Below are 13,242 nucleotides of genomic sequence, written 5' to 3'. Positions count from 1 at the left end.
TGATTGGAAAACTTGAGCTGAACTATTTGAGCATTTGGCCTGGGTTGCTGTTTGTTCCTGACTTCCTGGTTGCTCTGGTAACAAGCTTCTGTGATGCCGGCATCAAGGAAGATAAAGAAAACCTTGGCAGATGATCGCTGATTTGCTGCCAGAGCTGATAGCTGCCGTGGACTGAATTGCCAGCTAATTGAGTCAGTTCACGTGTCTCCCGGACTGAGGTGGGGGGACAGAACAACTGCCATGACGGTGGCTTGGGCTACACAGGCTTCCATCAGCGGCATTTGTACAGTGGCCATCTGGTCGTCATTGTCACCATTTATTCGACATTACAAATTAGAGAGTTATGCCTTGCCTGAGGCATCTTTTGGACGGGGTGTGTTGCAGTGTACACTCCACCCAGGGCCCGGAGATCAGTCTCCCATGCATGGATTATCCAAGCAGCAGACTGGAAAACAGATGTTGGTTTACCTGAATGTCCATTTTCGGTGCACTGTGAGGATAATCCAACCCGCCCTTTTGGCGTCCTGATCTTGGCCAGGGTGGGTTTCTTGTTTCCTTAGATTCACTAGATGACTATGCCTTCACGAAAAAAAACTGAAGCTCAGCCAAGCAGAGGAGGCATGGTTAAAGAATGAAAAAAATCTACACTCAGTCTTTGGCAAATAGATGAGAGATGACCCATGCATGGATTATCCTCGCAGCACACCGAAAATGGACATCCAGGTAAGCAACATCAATTTCAAATGAGTCAAGCAAAAGTATTCAGATGAGAATGGGGTTTTTTTAAACACCTGTTTCTACCCAGTGGATTGTCCGATACTCCATGAAAAGCGGGCATGAGGATTTCCTGAACATTCTCTCAAAATCACTCAATGTATGGATTTGTTTGTTTGGAAAAATATACTCTGTTTTTATGGGATCTTTCAGCAACTCCAATGATTGTTTCTCTTTCAGGACAACATATGTGGCAGTAATACATGATCCTGGGACATTCAGATTATACACATGCTTCTTACGAGTTGAGATTGTAAACTGAAAACATTCCATTCTAGCAGAGTTGTTCTGTGGATGGATCCCTCCTTTCTGCCCAAGGTGAACTCCTGATTCCACCATACCCAGGAGCTCATTCTGCCTGATTTCTGTTTAGCTCCCAAGCACCCGCTGGAAGAAAAGTGGCACACCTTGGACATCAGGAGTGCCCCCCCACAGGTACATTAAAAGAACGGCCTTGTTTTGACAGACTGAAGCTCTTTTTGTGTCCTTTCACCTTTCATCGATGGGCAGGAAGGTCTCCTCCTCTACGGTGGCCTGTTGGTTAAAGGCATGTATTGCAAAAGCATATGAGATCAAGGCCAAGTCTTTACCTGGACAGATTTTAGCCCATTCAACTCAGAGCACTGCTGTTATGGCTCCAGCCCTCCCCCCCAGGCCTGGCCCCCTGCCAGAAAGTGACTCAGAGAGTGAGGGGGAAGGGCCGTTGGGGCTCCCCTCTGCAGGGCCGGCCTCTCTGGCTCAGCTCCAGGAGCCAGAGGCAGGCCAGGTGGAGGAGGTGACGAGGCCTCTGTCTCCTGTATCTCCCCCCACCCAGGCAACGCTTCCAGACCTAGCTGTGGACAATCAGTCCTGGTTAGATCCCCGATTTCGTAGACAAGAGAGGTGGGAACAACAGAAGAAGGGGTGGAGCAGGCCTAGAAAGTGCTGAATCACGGAGCCACAACCCACAGGGTATAAAAGCAGGAGGGGCTGCTGTACTACTTAGTGATGGACAAAACAAACTGATTGGAGAAAACTTGAGCTGAACTATTTGAGCATTTGGCCTGGGTTGCTGTTTGTTCCTGACTTCCTGGTTGCTCTGGTAACAAGCTTCTGTGATGCCGGCATCAAGGAAGATAAAGAAAACCTTGGCAGATGATCGCTGATTTGCTGCCAGAGCTGATAGCTGCCGTGGACTGAATTGCCAGCTAATTGAGTCAGTTCACGTGTCTCCCGGACTGAGGTGGGGGGACAGAACAACTGCCATGACGGTGGCTTGGGCTACACAGGCTTCCATCAGCGGCATTTGTACAGTGGCCATCTGGTCGTCATTGTCACCATTTATTCGACATTACAAATTAGAGAGTTATGCCTTGCCTGAGGCATCTTTTGGACGGGGTGTGTTGCAGTGTACACTCCACCCAGGGCCCGGAGATCAGTCTCCCATGCATGGATTATCCAAGCAGCAGACTGGAAAACAGATGTTGGTTTACCTGAATGTCCATTTTCGGTGCACTGTGAGGATAATCCAACCCGCCCTTTTGGCGTCCTGATCTTGGCCAGGGTGGGTTTCTTGTTTCCTTAGATTCACTAGATGACTATGCCTTCACGAAAAAAAACTGAAGCTCAGCCAAGCAGAGGAGGCATGGTTAAAGAATGAAAAAAATCTACACTCAGTCTTTGGCAAATAGATGAGAGATGACCCATGCATGGATTATCCTCGCAGCACACCGAAAATGGACATCCAGGTAAGCAACATCAATTTCAAATGAGTCAAGCAAAAGTATTCAGATGAGAATGGGGTTTTTTTAAACACCTGTTTCTACCCAGTGGATTGTCCGATACTCCATGAAAAGCAGGCATGAGGATTTCCTGAACATTCTCTCAAAATCACTCAATGTATGGATTTGTTTGTTTGGAAAAATATACTCTGTTTTTATGGGATCTTTCAGCAACTCCAATGATTGTTTCTCTTTCAGGACAACATATGTGGCAGTAATACATGATCCTGGGACATTCAGATTATACACATGCTTCTTACGAGTTGAGATTGTAAACTGAAAAACATTCCATTCTAGCCTGATTCTAACTCTTCTGAGAATTTTACCTATGTTGTCCTTCATTCCATCCCAGATATAATACCGTCTTCTGCATTCTGGGACAGTTTTTACTTTTCTATTAAGTTTATATGTAAGTACCATTCCACCACCCATCCTTACACACACCCATACATAATTAAAAAGATTATTTATATTGAGCTTTTGATGCTGTCTCCTAACCAGGGATTTATGGAATAACTATTGCAATTTGCCTACTTCTTGTTTCTGTTTCTTTAATGAATTCTTGATTTTTTTGTATCTAATATTTAAAAATAAGGTTAGTTTATTGTTGATTATAGTTTAATATTTACTTTTAAGTTATTATTTTGTTCTGTCACCTGAAGAGGGATAGGAATAAAATAAGCAATAAACTGTAAGCCATGGATAAAATAAGCAAACAAAAACAGAGGACTGTTTTTTATTGGGATCATGAGTAAGTGGGTTAGTCTCTCACCATTTGCAATTCCAATACTGCTCAAATCCAATATGACAGGTACTTACATCATCATCATCTCATCATCAATGTAAACTATTTCAGTAACTAAAAACAATATTTACAAACTAAGTAAATCAATGTTAAAGGTGAGAGCTTTATCATGGAAATACAAACTTTAACTAAACAGTTTATTTATTAAAATACAGAAAACACTTGATTAAAACAAGATATGGTCACAAGTGTATACTGCAAAAGTGGATAGCACATTTTGTTGTTTTATACTGTTAATAGTTTATTAAGTGGTATTCATCCTTGTAAATGGCAAATTGTTGAAAAATTCACAGAACTAATTTATATATTCAATAAATAGAAAGGGATCTTTACAAAAGTCTAGAGTTACTGTACCACAGAAAAATCTACTTCATGTTCAGCTTAACATATGAAAACCAAGAATGTCAATCACAAAAAATTATTCATATATTGCACTCAATCAAAATATGAATACCTCATTAATATTCTGCTAAAATATTTCAATACATTGTGCTTTTCCAAAGTTATGAGAAACATTTTATTAGTACAATCTACTATGCATATGAATTTCATATTTTCTGGGTTTTCACTCTTTCAATGTTGATTGTGCATAAATGTAATTAACTATCCAAATGCACAATACATTTATATATATCATTACCATGTAGAATATTAGCTGCACATATGCTTGTTCAAAGATATTTGAGCAACTTAAATTCATAGATTTTTTATTCCATCATCTGTTGGGGAAATTCTAAATTATTTGAATGTATTAAAAAAAGTAGTTTTTACTCAAACAAAAATGTTTTCTAGAGTCCTAAAACTTTAGTACTATAAATATTTTACTTGTATCTTCTGGAATTTTAAATAATGAACTATAAGAGAAATTCAAATAGCTTTCATCTACAATGGCTGTATATTCCTGCACAGAAACTAATTATTCAAAATAAATGTTTAATACAATGCCATAAAATATGTAGAAAATTGTAGAAGGATGAATTAATACTGTTATAATAAACATCCCAGAGATTTCATAAAATTAGTTAGGTTTTGTCCATTTTAAATTTCAGATATTTCAGAAAATGGAGTTTCCAAAAATGTTAAATATAAACAATTGCAAAAAAAAAAAAAAAAGCTACCATTTATTAAAAAATTGGGTCTCTGGAAATTTGAAGTCTCTCTTTGAATACAAATAGAATTTCTAACTACATGGTACAGTTAATATAAAAACAGTCTATCAAGCTGCTTCTTGCTTAAAAACAGAAGTATAAAATCTTTTGTTAGAAAGTGTTTTGTTGAAAAGCAACACTGCAAAAAGCAGTGGGTGGGAGGAATAAAAATAAGCAATGTTACTCTTGCACAAGGATTCAAAGTTTCATGAACATGTTGGAAGCACTAGAATTTGATGCCAATGTTCATATACATTTTTTAATCTCCCAGAAGTTGTTATAAACTAATTAGCTGAAAGCAGAGGAGGAGAGTTCAAATTTGGAGAAATTATCAATATGGCTATGCAAAAATAAAAATGCCAGGTTGTATTTTAAGAAGATAAAACTTTTTTTTCCCTTCCAAAATATTGTATCATCTGTTAATCATCATGACCTAATTTACATATAGTGTAAAGCTTATGATTTAAATGTGATGCAATTTTAAAACCAGTTTGATGAAAGTAAGGAGTAAAATCAAAAATAATTCTAATCCACACTACTTTTAAAAATACTAAAATATTTTAGATTAATATATCTGTTCAATTTCAGAAGAAAATATTGTACTATTGTTTCTTGGGTTGGTTTACAGACTCTTAACGCCAAAAAATAAGTGTCACCCTAATCATTTTGAATTCACTGGCACTATAAAAGTAGAACTGTAGTCTGTTCCAGATGAAGATGATAACTTTTTACTCTTTCAACTGATCTTCTTCTGCACTATGCCAAAACCTACTGTATATTCTAAGCCAGGAGTGTCAAATTCGCGGCCTGCAGGCCAGATGTGACACGCACTGGCCAAACCCACACCTGGTTTAGTGAAGGGGAGGCAAATCATGTGATGATGTGATATCACGGGTTTGACATCCATGTTCTAAGCCCAAAATAGTTTTACAATACCACTACTGCCTGTACATATAAAGTAATACAAACAATGAATTGCACCCATTTTAGTCATAGTTTAAATGGGACAGCCAATATACTTTTGGCAGCTGGATCAATCATATCAAGACAGACCCGCACAAAGTATTAACTGTCTAGGTCTGAGATGATGGAAAAGGTTAAAAAAATATCTTAATAGTATTAGAAAATAATAATATATGTACAGTACATGCTGTATATTGTAAAATATTCATTGCTGTTACTAAGGGCAGAAACTATTTGCATATACTGGAATACTATAGCTATTTTCATAGTTACGATTTGAAAATAGTGGCTTGAACACACATTGTTCAGTATTGGCCCAATAATAACATGTTAATTTTTTTTAATAACAGATTGTCTACACAGATTTGAATATTGTTTTTCAAATATCAGCTGCTACTTAAACTGACCTGTATCAGGGTGCCTAAGAAAGAAGGTTCTTGCTTTTAAGTATGGAACTGGCAAACCAATTCTAGGCCACATCTAATAATGACTGAAATAAAGTTCAGCACCCAGAAATAGCACAGTGATACTAAAGATTTCATCTGCTAGGCCAATCACACAATCATTCTCCAATACAACTTACCTGCTGAGCAAATTAATTCTAAATTTTCCCACATGTTAAAACATCAATATTATAAAGTATTTACTTGAATGATCCATATTATTCCATTTTAATATTAAATCATTGAAAGAATTTAGGTTTTACTATTGGAAAACAAAAGTAACTTGAAGCAGTTTAGTTGACTAAAAAAAGAGCTTGAGGGATCCTAATATGTGGTACCATCATTGAATGGCCCCTCTTCTACACAGCAACATTAGTTAGGAGGTTATTGGTCTGTTGAGACAGTAATGCTGATAGTAGGTAGTCGCTGCTGATTAGATTGTTTGTTTGGAACCGTAAGGTCTATTTTTTCAGTTTCAAATATCAGATTTCCTTCTTGCAAGCTGCACACTGAAAGCCTGTTTGTTTCTGTGCCATTATGATTACTTGGGATCACACCACCACAGACCTGCTCAAAGGATTTACTAAAAAGAGTAGTGCTAGTTCTAGCCAAGCTATGACTCCCTGATTTTGGCAAGGATTGGCTGCTAGTTAGGGTCAGCCTTTTTAAAGAGAGAAGCTCTAGATTTTCACTCAGTGCCCTCTGACTTTGTTTGTGAGATAAATGTTCTTTGTAGGATTCAGCACTTATATCTTTTTCTTTTCCTCCAACTTTGTTTCCTCCAGGCCTTCGTTGACTCTTGCCCATTATTGTTTTATTACTGGTGTTGCTGCTACTTTTTGATGAAACAGAATGACTTGTAGTAGAAGTAGCTCTAGAGTAAAAACCTTCATCAACTTCAGATGCTTCTATTAATTCTTCCTCTGGAATTCCTAATTCGTTACCTGCATGGAGACAGAACACTGTATATATTTCATTGGTTCTTGATAGAGCTTTCTATTCAAGCAAAAGATTTAAGAGCAGACAAGAAATTCATCTATTATATCAGTGTAATATATTACAATAAAATATAAAGAAACAGAAAGCATGCTTACAATCTCATTGTGTGATTTTTTTAAAGCGCCTGTTATTCATGCAAGATTCAGAAGAGGTTAGATCTATAACAGCTAGAAAGAGGAGTAAACCCATTTATGAGCAAGGCATCTATGTACTACAGACAGCAAAATAATCATGGAAATAGATAATCAGAACAGCAGACTAGCCAATAGGGCATCAACTGCAGGTGCTCACATTTTTAGCAAATCCAGTTGTGTTTCATATTTAAATGGCTGAATGGTCACATTCTGTACTAAAAGAGTTAAATTTGGTGATGATTCTGGAAACTGAACACACTGGAGCGTATAATGTAACAAATGGGAAAACATTAAAATGAATTGATATTGTTTATGTACACTTGAAAAAAAGGGTTTTTTCAAATGTGTAAAATAAAAATGCTGGAATGACTCAGAACTGAAAAGTCCAAGCTGAACATTAATGAAATTTGAAATCTCTCACTGTGATTTCCCAAGCTAAGATAAATATATTTGTTGTCAGCATGCTATCAATATGTGGAGCACAGATCAGCTCTATGTGTAAAGCATGCAGTTGTGTTTGACTAAAAGTACATGCAAATGTCTATTGTTGATTACTAAAATCTTCAAAACATGCAGTCATGACCTTTCAATTGATACCTTTTGAATGTAGCTACAAGTGCTCTGCTAAAATTGCATTCTGCCAGGTGAGCTTACTCCATCCTCCATAATTTTTCTTACAGATTTTTGCCTCCTGATCTCTGGCAAGCCTTTGCTGTCAACTCTAGGCTCTGTAGGAATTTCCTGTACACCCTGAATATGTTGATCACTCTCTCCTGGCATTCTGTTTTTTTCCCCATTCCTGGTTCTCTCTCCAGCCACATTTGTGACACTAATCTCGGGTATAACAAAGTTGCCCGATTCAGTAGTGTCATTAGTATTATCTGGTTGCTCTAGAATTAAAAATGAATAAGACAAAAAAGAAAAAGAAAGAAAGAAAAAGAAAGAAAGAAAGAAAAAAGATGGCTGAAACAAAAACCATGGAGACAAACAAAAAGACACGAACTGGAGAGAAAACCTAATAATCTGAAGGTTTCAAAGTCGAGATTTAATTTCCTGGCCTGTCATTAGTAAAGGGAGCTCTTAATGTCTAGAGATACTAAGTCATATAATGTTTCTGAAAATGGGATGGAATATAGGTTGTAGTATCATAAAATTAAAAATGAACTCTTTGGAGTCGAACTCAACTGAAAAAAGTACCTGCTACATACAAAGTAGTTCAGTATATAAATACATTAACATTTACTTTACAGTTACTTTTTAAATATATCCAGTAACAGTATAAGGAATATTTTACTTGGTTCTGAGAACCAAGTAAACCACATTAGTATCTCAGAACCAAACTAGTGATTTTGTCATATTCAAATTATTTTTGCATTATTACAGCAGGACAATTTTCTAAAATGTGCAGATTCAAATTATAAAAGAAAAATATTCTTTTTGAAAATTCACAGGTTTCTATCTTTCTGAATTCCAACAGATTATAAAGCTCTCTTTCTTGCCATCTACGCTGTATTACAGTGTGGTGCTTCCTCACAAGGACTCATGTCCATATCATTTATCTTGTTATCACTAGTAGCATACAGCAGAGAGGAGACAATGCAATCAATCTTCCCATTTTCCAGACTTTCTTTGTGGATTGCCTGTATATACACTGGGAAGTAAGGAAGACAAATAAGGCTTTATTAAGACTAAAGTGTGAAGGCTGCATACTTTATATCACACATCTCTTCTATCTTTCTATTTCTATAGCAAATAAATGCATAAAATTAAACAAATAAGATAAAATGCAGATTAAACAAATGAATGCTTTAATCAAATCAATGTTACAATATTTCCCAAAATACTATGTTTTTATTCAATGAATTCTAAAGTTATTTCTAATAGAATAGAGTTTAAATAGAATAGAATAGAATAGAATAGAATAGAATAGAATAGAATAGAATAGAATAGAATAGAATAGAATTTATTGGCCAAGTGTGATTGGACACACAAGGAATTTGTTTTGGTGCATATGCTCTCAGCACATAAAAAGAAAAAAATACCTTCATCAAGGTACAACATTTACAACATAAATGATGGTCAATATATCAATATAAATCATAAGGATTGCCAACAACAAAGTTACAGTCATAAGTGGAAATTGGTGATGGAAACGATGAGAAGATTAATAGTAGTGTAGATTTAGTAAATAGTTTGACAGCGTTGAGGGAATTATTTGTTTAGCAGAGTGATGGCCTTCGGGAAAAAACTGTTCTTGTGTCTAGTTGTTCTGGTGTGCAGTGCTCTATAGCGTCATTTTAATGGTAGGAGTTGAAACAGGATGTGAGGGATCTGTAAATATTTTCACAGCCCTCTCTTGATTCATGCAGTATACAGGTGCTCAATGGAAGGCAGGTTGGTAGCAATTATTTTTTATTAATACCCTTGTATTATAAAACCTGCACAGTATCTTAACTAATGATAGCACACTTTCCAATGCAAATATCAATAAGAAATTATAAATATTGTAAATGTGTCATTTGGACACATATTACATATTAAAAATATTTTTCTTTATGAATCTCTAAGTTATTGAGTTTGATTTATAGAAAGATTGTACTATTGAAAAAGAAATATAAATAGCAGGATTCCTTTATCACAATTGCCCTAATTCATGAAGACTCTGCATTTTGGATATATGATCTATAACTCACATATCACTTATTTTACAGTATTTGATGATTGATACTTTCAGCACACATTTGACTAGTTACAATGACCTCACAGTTGTATAGTTATGTACTGAACTGAAATATTCAGAATAAGTGATGGGCACTGACCATATTTGGATTTGGTCTGATTTGGCAATTCAGGAAATAGACCAGGTCATCAAATTTCCATACTTTCTGTTAACTTCCTGGAAAATCCACAAATAGCTATAGCTTTTTAACAGAAAAATATACAGCTATAGACACTTCTGAGGGTATGAAATTATCCAATTTTATACATGATAGAATTTTGGATAATGGCACTCTAACTTCTTTAAAGAGATTTAGAATGAGGCCTATAGTTTGTTTGTTTTTTTGGGACAAAATGGATGACTACAAAAAGAATGTGATTCAAGTTTACACCTCCCTTCTCCCTCCCTTTCCTTCTTTTGAATTTAGTAGCCACCCAACTCCAATGGACTATGGGTGGATTCAAAACTGAAACATATAGGGTAATCGGGGAACTACTAAAGAGATTTCCTTAGAATACAAACTTCTCTATTATTCTTTCCTTCCTGCTTCTCAAAGGTTTTACATGAAATGAAAATTAAATGTAATGGGCACAGTCATTGCTTTTTCTTTTCTTTTTTGCGCAAATGCCCTCTACATTGCTTCAGACCACATCATACTTCCAACTCAATTCAGATTACTTTAGAAGGATTTTGTTTCTGTATATGAAGGGTCAATGTACTTGTTATTTATTGATTTCTAAGTCATTATGTATTAGAAAAGGACATGGGAAGATGAAAAAAAGTAAAAACAATCCATGAGTATAAAAGATAGCTGAGTATATAGGATAGTTTCAGGTGAAATAGCTGAAGAATAAATGGGACAGTGAGTTTGACTAAAAGCAAGCTCTAATAAATGAAAGTTGTGGCAAGAACATAAATCTTTTAAAAATGAAACACTCTGCCAAATTAAAAAAGTATGTGTAGATGCTATATAAACACAGTCAAAACCACTTTTTAAAGGAAAAGGAAAAGGGAAGTGAAAAGTATTGAGTCATCATAAGCCTTTTTACAAAGTAAGCACCTGACTATCAAATGGAAAATGATTTAACATATTACAGAATTCAATTATGAAAGATCTTTTCAGAAGATGTTTACAAATCTGGATTTAACTGATTAAATAAGAATAGATATCTCTATATAAACATCCCCTTTTGGTAACTGATTGCCATTCAATAAGACTGCTACTGGAAAATAAAAAATGCTTTGAACCTACTGTATTGCACCAGGTTTCTAAGCGGTTTTGACTAGAACTCCCATGCCCACAATTGGGAGCAATGGTGCTATTTTTAATAAAAAATTTAATAAAATTTAGCAATGGTGCTATTTTTAATAAAATTTATAGTGCATAGTACATCAGGCTGCTTGTCAGCAAGCTACTTATCATTTATTTATATAAATATAAATATCCCAAAATCCCAAAATCTGAACAAAAAGTCAGGTCTTTTGAGAATCAACAAAGCTGTTACTATCTGGACCTTAAGCTCCACAAGATAGCACTATGTAATAATGATAGAACCTGAAGCGTAGCAATACTGTTTTTATCTTATAGGTCAAATATGGATTCATGGAATTTCCATTACTTCCATGGCATTCCAAATGCCTGATATTTTAAGGAACAAAGTAAAAACATCTTTCCAATCTTCCTGAGACAGGGTGCCTTTCTCCTTTTGATACCCTCTTTCTTCTCTGCACTCTCCAACCACTATTAAAGCTGGGTTTATCTCTGAAGTCTACCTGTAACGGGTTGTGATTTTCTGTTGCAAATTCTCAACTCCATTCTTTTTCGCAGAATGTTATGAAATGTACAGGAAAGATGCTTTTCTTCTTCTATAACTGAACTATGTCACACAAAGTGAAAATTGCTTTAAAACAATGGTGAGGTCACATACAGTACTTGTACTGATCCAGGCATTCTGCATAAGCCATAGTTTACAAGATAGCTGAAGCTGCACATGGAAATAAAATTTAAAAAAACCTGTATGAATACCAAATAGCAGAAGGAAAATATTATCTACCTGGGTTTTTTTAATTATAGCATCTAACCTCAGATGGTATTTATATTTAACTTGTTTTTTCCCAGTGATGCATATATGCATACATTCATTCACTCATTCTCTGATTCCACTGGAATTAAATAATAAGAAAGAAATTCCAATTTTTCTTTTAATTTTCTTTGGTTTCTTTGCTTTAACATTAATACAGAATTAATGTTAAAGAGGGATTTTAAAGAGGGATTAATGATTCCAATCAGTATTACCATTGTTTACCACAAAATTCTCATTAGTCTATACTTTAATGATCTAAGTACAGTTTGTCTGATTTCCACATCTTGCAAACTTTACTTTGTGTCACAGTACCACAGTTTAAGGGCAAAGCATCAATTTTAGGTAATTGAAGAGTTCTGTTCAATTTTGTCCTTACCAATATGTGCATTAATTTACCTTATAATACAATGTGAATGTTCAGATGCTGTACTATAGAGAGAAAAAATTAAGCCGCCTAGAGCAGCGGTCACCAACTGGTGGTCCCTGGACCACTGGTGGTCCGCAAGAAAATTTTGGTGGTCCGCAGAAGAATTATTTGCATTTTTATACTGCACTAAATCAGGACCTCTGGGCCAGATATGTGCAATGAATATTTGTGTTGCTGCAGAGAGTCTCCCCTTTCAGGGTCTTTTTGTGCGGGTTGGAGGGGGGTAAGAAATTCCGACTTGGGGTCTGCTTCAGCCTCCTGGTGCAGAACTTTGGGCGAAGGCTGGAGGAAAGTGCCGCCGATGGCAAAAAGCCTGAGGGCCTTGTTCCAGTGGGACTGCATCATGGTCTGGAACTGGCTGACCATCTCAGCCCACTGAGCCTCCAGACGCTGGTACCTGGCCTTGCACTCCCGCAGGTCTTCCCTCTGCTTGAAAAGCCTTTGCTCCTAGTCCTCAGTGAGATGCTTCTGCTGAGCCTCCTTCTCGGTCAGATCCAATTTGAACTGAGCTGTTTTGCCAACTGTTCCTTGTGGTGGCTGCTTAGTTCCAACAACTGCTTCCTGTTGGGGCCTTAAGAAGCCTGGGTGGGAAGGCAAGGAGTAACTAGCAGGAGAGGGGTGAGTAGAGTCCGGTGAGGTGCCCCTCGATGTGAGTGACATCAAGTTGGCCAAGCCACGCCCACCCAGGCATATGACCACCTAGCCACCCCCACCCAGACGGTCATTATGCAAATCATATCAGTGGTCTGTGGGATTTAAAATTATGGATTTAGTGGTCCGAGGTCCGAAAGATTGGTGACCCCTGGCCTAGAGGTTCTAATATTCTATTATAATCCATAAGGAAAAATAAACACCAAATCAAGTATTCTTTCTAATTCTGAAATAGATATATATGTAATCAACTGATTGAAGAGAGATCAGTAGAAACCAGTACTTTTGAATAAGATAGAGCATAAAACATGTTTCTGAAAACAGGAAAAAAAAAC

The 13,242-nt window shown here is 36.3% G+C and overlaps 1 protein-coding gene across 9 annotated transcripts in view; it reads right to left on the bottom strand.

Annotated features, from left to right (window-relative positions):
- Positions 1 to 13,242, bottom strand: part of HYCC1 (hyccin PI4KA lipid kinase complex subunit 1) — a 101,562-nt gene that overhangs the window by 46,462 nt on the left and 41,858 nt on the right. For 4 of the 9 annotated variants that reach the window (XM_058179735.1, XM_058179734.1, XM_058179737.1 and 1 more), the window contains one exon: positions 3,255 to 6,837. The exons of 1 other annotated variant lie outside the window; for it this stretch is intronic. In XM_058179735.1, the coding sequence (XP_058035718.1) occupies positions 6,278 to 6,837 (560 nt within the window). In that variant the 3' untranslated portion in view covers positions 3,255 to 6,277. Of the gene's footprint in view, positions 1 to 3,254; positions 6,838 to 7,623; positions 11,731 to 13,242 lie in introns of those variants that run through there. 4 more of the 9 variants (XM_058179739.1, XR_009154798.1, XR_009154799.1 and 1 more) reach the window with 4 other exon arrangements.

This window comes from Ahaetulla prasina, chromosome 4 (assembly GCF_028640845.1).
Source record: "Ahaetulla prasina isolate Xishuangbanna chromosome 4, ASM2864084v1, whole genome shotgun sequence".
Lineage (NCBI taxonomy): Eukaryota > Metazoa > Chordata > Lepidosauria > Squamata > Colubridae > Ahaetulla > Ahaetulla prasina.
Note: the sequence above shows the minus strand (reverse complement) of the source record. Positions and strands in the feature narration are given on the sequence as shown.